This window comes from Vicia villosa, unplaced genomic scaffold (assembly GCF_029867415.1).
Source record: "Vicia villosa cultivar HV-30 ecotype Madison, WI unplaced genomic scaffold, Vvil1.0 ctg.001617F_1_1, whole genome shotgun sequence".
In the NCBI taxonomy this organism is placed as follows: Eukaryota; Viridiplantae; Streptophyta; class Magnoliopsida; order Fabales; family Fabaceae; genus Vicia; species Vicia villosa.
This window is the reverse complement of record NW_026705675.1, coordinates 402,709-409,286: the sequence shown is the minus strand read 5'-3', so window position 1 is coordinate 409,286 and position 6,578 is coordinate 402,709. Positions and strand designations below refer to the sequence as shown.

Genomic DNA, 6,578 nt, shown 5'->3' with positions numbered 1-6,578 from the left:
TTTGTCTCTTCTCATTTCAACTTCACGTGTGTTGCTTCAAATCTCTAACCACAAATCTCTCTCTCACCTCACGCCGCTGTCAAAGATATCTCTGCTTCACTAAGATCCCTCTTCTCAATACAAATCCACCATGAATCTCTCACAGCTGCGATACAAATCCTTAACCGCGCTTGGGATCTCTCTCATCTCACGCTGCCGTCAAAGCAACCACCACCACCACCACGAATCTGAACAGGTTTGTCTTCTCAAACCCTAATCATTTTCCGTTCTTCACACTTTCTGTTTCAGTAGTAATGTTGAACTGAAAACAAATCCTAATGTGAGACTCGTTAGATCGATTAAAGAGTGTGTTTTTGAGATGTTTTTTCAGTACTATTTTTGGGGTTTTTGGATTTGGTTTTGATAGTGCATTATTTCTTATATGCAACATCATCTGGAAATGCAGCCCGGTTTATTAATCACATGTATTCAATTTCCCAAGTTTCACCAGGAATCATTTGTGATTTTTTGTTGACAGGCTGTTAAGGGAACATTGTTGACAGGAATCATTTTCTAATTGTTTTCTATAATTTAATGCAAACTAAATGATTTCAAAATGGAGACTCTAACTCCCGGAACAGGAAGTACCAGAGATGACACTTCTATCTCTCAGGCCAGCATAGATGGATCCAACTCTGTCAATGATGAGTTAAACTCTGTACTAAATGAAAACAAATTTGCCGTAGAAGAGGTTGATGCAAGAATTGGGTCATTTGGAAATGAAGAAAATTATGCTCCTATTGGTATGGACATTTGCTAGTCTCAAAACAAAAGGTACCTTTCATGAAAGCTCTTGTGATATTATGTTCTTAAGTTGATACCTAGTCAAAAAATTATGCTTATATTCAGCTCTTTCCTTTTTACACTCAATATCTTCAAACATGTAAAATGTGTAGAACAGAGAAAACTAGATGGATGTTTAAAAAGATTCTGATTTTGTCTTGCAAATACTGCACGTGAAAACTTGAATTGAAACTGATAGATATCAAATTCAGGAGAAAGAAATCGTTGATGAAGTAACTGTAAGGACTTCAGAAGTGGAATATCTTGAACAAGAATTGGAACTGATGAAAGCAGCACCTGAAATGGCATTTGATAATCAACAGTCTATTGAATTCTACCTTGACAAGTTGACTAAACAAGTAGAAGCTAAAAGAGATTACCTTTCGACTTTGGAATCAGAATGGTAGGTCAAAGTGTCTGAATCATTTACCACAAATTACTATATATAATAATATAGATGTTTATTATAAGTTTATGGATCAACATAGGCACACCATAGAATTATTCAGTGTTTAACTTTTCCCTTTCCAATAAAGAATAAATTTACATATACATGCACGTTCACACATAAATGCATACATATATTTGTAAGACAAGACTGATGTATCATGAGCACATGATTATTATCTTTCTTTTCCTATAAGAGAATGAACTTGAAAATATTGTTATCTTTGCTGGATTTTAATGTGTCACAGGGATGCTATAAGAAGACCCTTGGAACAAAGAAAGAGAACTCTTGAGGAATCTCTATATTCAAAAATTCCAGATACACAGGTAATGCTCCAAAAGTTGAGAGAAGTGCAACAGGAAGAAGAGTTCATTTCATCTGAAATTAGAAAGAGGTACATTTTCAAATTCCATGTTTAATTCATTTCAATATTTTTTGCTGAATGTACATTATAAGCCTCTTCTTACAATCCCTCGCTAGAGACATTCATTGAGTCACATGTTTTATAGTTTTGTTTGGGAATTGGCTATTCATACTATACAGTTTTTCTTTTTAGCACCCTTCTTTATTTCCATAAAGTATTGCTTAAATGAAGATTGCTACCTTCTTTTTTTCATGATTAAAGGAAATGGAAACTTGTTAGAAGTTCTCTCTAATTTTTTGCATTAGAGCTATTTTGTTGGATTTAACAATAAATGTTGTTGTTGTTGTAACAATAAATGAGTACTTCCCACAAGCTGAACATGTACAAAAATATGCTTCTTAGAATGAATTGAGAGACCTATAAAAAGAAGTTGATTGCACCAGTGCAGCAGACGTCATTTTATGTCATTTTAGATTTATTAGGTAGTTCAAACACTAAATAATGCATTTGATTATGCTTTTTCAGGTCCTTTCAATTTTGAAGCAGCAAAGACTAAGGGAAGCCTGCCAACTCTGCATCTCAATCCATACAGCTGGACCAAGGTATCAATTTTCTTGAACTTTGTCAAATTTTGAAAGGGAAACACGATTTGTTCTTGTATATATGTTGTTTTGTGATTCTGATTTTCTGTGTTATTTATGATTCTGATTTTGCATTATAGGTTTCTAGTATTATATATTTGGAATCACTGGCTCGCGTAAGCTTTTCTTAGTCTAATAATGAAACTGATTATGTAACCAAAGACATAAAGAATGCGTTAGATTCGCATGCCTTTCTCCTTAAGTTAGTTAAAGAAATGTCTGGAGATTTTCAATGTATTATTTGAATAGGAAAATCTGTATTCTCATCGTTTTTTTTCTTATGACAAACTAGTGGTTTAAACTATATCCCGAGTTTCTTTCCAATCCTTTCTTCATTGCTGGAGAGTTATATGCCGGAGTTTATGTTCCTACTATTGCCTATGAAGTAGTTAAAGGTACAAAGTTTGTGTCCTTAAAGTGTTTAATCAATGTGTTTGAATCATTAGTAATCTTCGCTTTCTTGATTTTCTGCAGGAATTGATGCGGATGTGAAGCCCAAAATGAATTTTAAGGTTGTGTTTATCTTTAAGGTTGTGTTTGAGGTTATTCTTAATCCAAACTAAGTTTTTTGAACATGTTGTTTTATCGTGTAGGTGTTCTTGGAATACTCTGATTGTACTGCTTCTTTAGCTGCGAAAAATGCTCTAAATGGCCGAAAATTTAGGGGTAATATTGTGACTGCTGTTTACTATCCAGAAGAAAATTATCATATATGGAGTATGATTTATAACCACTTCTAGGGATGATAATCTGTTTGTAGTGTTTATAGCAACTCTTTGTCACTCAAGTTTTTATATTTAGTTTTGGTTCAGGTTTATTATATATATAATGTACTTAGTCAATCATATACTGATGCTATTGTCATTGATGTGTAGACAGTAAAATAATTTGTATTCATACAATTATAGTAATCAAGCTTTAAATTCTTCAAAATTGGCGCAAGTGATTGGTGTGTTGGTATGAAAAAGAAAATCAGCCCTTTGGACAAGTTTGGTTTCACTATTGGAGTACTTAGAACTGATTCTAAAATTGATTTTTTACGTGTAAAATTGACATGTGTGTTTTTGCAATGTAACACTTTATCGCTTTCATTATTGTGAGATTAATATAACTTAACAATTGACAATTAACATAACTTAACACATGACAAGTAACATAACTTAATACAGAAAATTATATAACTTAACAAAATAATAATAAATATCAAAACTTAGACACTACTAGATCATTATGGACGTTTCAACATCTTGATTATATTGTCAACATGTCTAACAATTATCGCATCAAACTCGATCAATCCCTTTATTTGCTTACAATGATATGTTCTCCACGTAACCTTCAAATATTCATCATTCTTCAGCCACTACAACATTTTTGGCCTACGGCCATGCTAAATTTTTCCACAGCTCAAAAATGGTGGCCACATACATGCTTTGGCCAGGGTTTTCAAATCGTAGACATATGTTTTGAAAAATTGAATCCGGAGTGTGAAACTGTGGCTTTTCCTTCGATTTCCACGGTTACGAAACTATAGATATTTTAAGCCGCAAAGAAAAACCGCGACCTTATAATTTTCACTTCAAACTGTGGCCCAAGCCCAAAAAAATATACCCCGCCAGAATTTCCCTCTTTTTTTTAGTTTCCCTCTCATAATTATTTTCTTTTCTAATTTTTTTAAGATTAAAAAAAGAAAAAAAAAATTGAAAAGGTAAATACACTATATACAACTTCACGTGTGTTGCTTCACCTCCTCCAAACCCTAAATTCATCTTCACCTCCTCCACCGAATCATCTTCTTGTTCCAAACCCTAAATTCATCTTCACCTCCTCCACCGAATCAAACCCTAAAATCAATCTTTGTCTCTTCTCATTTCAACTTCACGTGTGTTGCTTCAAATCTCTAACCGCAAATCTCTCTCTCACCTCACGCTGCTGTCAAAGATATCTCTGTTTCACTAAGATCCCTCTTCTCAATACAAATCCACCATGAATCACTCTCAGTTGCGATACAAATCCTTAACCGCGCTTGGGATCTCTCTCATCTCACGCTGCCGTCAAAGCAACCACCACCACCACGAATCTGAACAGGTTTGTCTTCTCAAACCCTAATCATTTTCCGTTCTTCACACTTTCTGTTTCAGTAGTAATGTTGAACTGAAAACAAATCCTAATGTGAGACTCGTTTGATCGATTAAAGAGTGTGTTTTTGAGATGTTTTTTTCAGTACTATTTTTGGGGTTTTTGGATTTGGTTTTGATAGTGCATTATTTCTTATATGCAACATCATCTGGAAATGCAGCCCGGTTTATTAATCACATGTATTCAATTTCCCAAGTTTCACCAGGAATCATTTGTGATTATTTGTTGACAGGCTGTTAAGGGAACATTGTTGACAGGAATCATTTTCTAATTGTTTTCTATAATTTAATGCAAACTAAATGATTTCAAAATGGAGACTCTAACTCCCGGAACAGGAAGTACCAGAGATGACACTTCTATCTCTCAGGCCAGCATAGATGGATCCAACTCTGTCAATGATGAGTTAAACTCTGTACTAAATGAAAACAATTTGGCCGTAGAAGAGGTTGATGCAAGAATTGGTTCATTTGGAAATGAAGAAAATTGTGCTCCTATTGGTATGGACATTTGCTAGTCTCAAAACAAAAGGTACCTTTCATGAAAGCTCTTGTGATATTCTGTTCTTAAGTTGATACCTAGTCAAAAAATTATGCTTATATTCAGCTCTTTCCTTTTTACACTCAATATCTTCAAACATATAAAATGTGTAGAACAGAGAAAACTAGATGGATGTTTAAAAAGATTCTGATTTTGTCTTGCAAATACTGCACGTGCAAACTTGAATTGAAACTGATAGATATCAAATTCAGGAGAAAGAAATCGTTGATGAAGTAACTGTAAGGACTTCAGAAGTGGAATATCTTGAACAAGAATTGGAACTGATGAAAGCAGCACCTGAAATGGCATTTGATAATCAACAGTCTATTGAATTCTACCTTGACAAGTTGACTAAACAAGTAGAAGCTAAAAGAGACTACCTTTCGACTTTGGAATCAGAATGGTAGGTCAAAGTGTCTGAATCATTTACCACAAATTACTATATATAATAATATAGATGTTTATTATAAGTTTATGGATCAACATAGGTACACCATAGAATTATTCAGTGTTTAACTTTTCCCTTTCCAATAAAGAATAAATTTACATATACATGCACGTTCACACATAAATGCGTACATATATTTGTAAGACAAGACTGATGTATCATGAGCACATGATTATTATCTTTCTTTTCCTATAAGAGAATGAACTTGAAAATATTGTTATCTTTGCTGGATTTTAATGTGTCACAGGGATGCTATAAGAAGACCCTTGGAACAAAGAAAGAGAACTCTTGAGGAATCTCTATATTCAAAAATTCCAGATACACAGGTAATGCTCCAAAAGTTGAGAGAAGTGCAACAGGAAGAAGAGTTCATTTCATCTGAAATTAGAAAGAGGTACATTTTCAAATTCCATGTTTAATTCATTTCAATATTTTTTGCTGAATGTACATTATAAGCCTCTTCTTACAATCCCTCGCTAGAGACATTCATTGAGTCACATGTTTTATAGTTTTGTTTGGGAATTGGCTATTCATACTATACAGTTTTTCTTTTTAGCACCCTTCTTTATTTCCATAAAGTATTGCTTAAATGAAGATTGCCACCTTCTTTTTTTCATGATTAAAGGAAATGGAAACTTGTTAGAAGTTCTCTCTAATTTTTTGCATTAAAGCTATTTTGTTGGATTTAACAATAAATGTTGTTGTTGTTGTAACAATAAATGAGTACTTCCCACAAGCTGAACATGTACAAAAATATGCTTCTTAGAATGAATTGAGAGACCTATCAAAAGAAGTTGATTGCACCAGTGCAGCAGACGTCATTTTATGTCATTTTAGATTTATTAGGTAGTTCAAACACTAAATAATGCATTTGATTATGCTTTTTCAGGTCCTTTCAATTTTGAAGCAGCAAAGACTAAGGGAAGCCTGCCAACTCTGCATCTCAATCCATACAGCTGGACCAAGGTATCAATTTTCTTGAACTTTGTCGAATTTTGAAAGGGAAACACGATTTGTTCTTGTATATATGTTGTTTTGTGATTCTGATTTTCTGTGTTATTTATGATTCTGATTTTGCATTATAGGTTTCTAGTATTATATATTTGGAATCACTGGCTCGCGTTGGCTTTTTTATTCTAATAATGAAACTGATTATGTAACCAAAGACATAAAGAATGC

At 33.4% G+C, this 6,578-nt stretch overlaps 1 protein-coding gene across 1 annotated transcript; it reads left to right on the top strand.

Annotated features, from left to right (window-relative positions):
- The first annotated feature begins 595 nt into the window (after positions 1-595).
- On the top strand, positions 596-2,350 carry LOC131636041 (uncharacterized). The gene is made up of 5 exons (XM_058906687.1): positions 596-782; positions 889-922; positions 1,022-1,225; positions 1,518-1,664; positions 2,160-2,350. The coding sequence occupies exons 1-5, from the start codon at positions 596-598 to the stop codon at positions 2,173-2,175; spliced, it is 588 nt and encodes a 195-aa protein (XP_058762670.1). The 3' UTR covers positions 2,176-2,350.
- Positions 2,351-6,578: the final 4,228 nt, after the last annotated feature.

Coding starts and splice junctions, on each gene's coding strand:
- LOC131636041 (XM_058906687.1), top strand. CDS start 596: ATGGAGACTCTAACTCCCGGAACAGGAAGTACCAGAGATGACACTTCT. Junction 923..1,021: donor CACTCAATATCTTCAAACAT/GTAAAATGTGTA, acceptor TGAAACTGATAG/ATATCAAATTCAGGAGAAAG. Junction 1,226..1,517: donor TCGACTTTGGAATCAGAATG/GTAGGTCAAAGT, acceptor AATGTGTCACAG/GGATGCTATAAGAAGACCCT.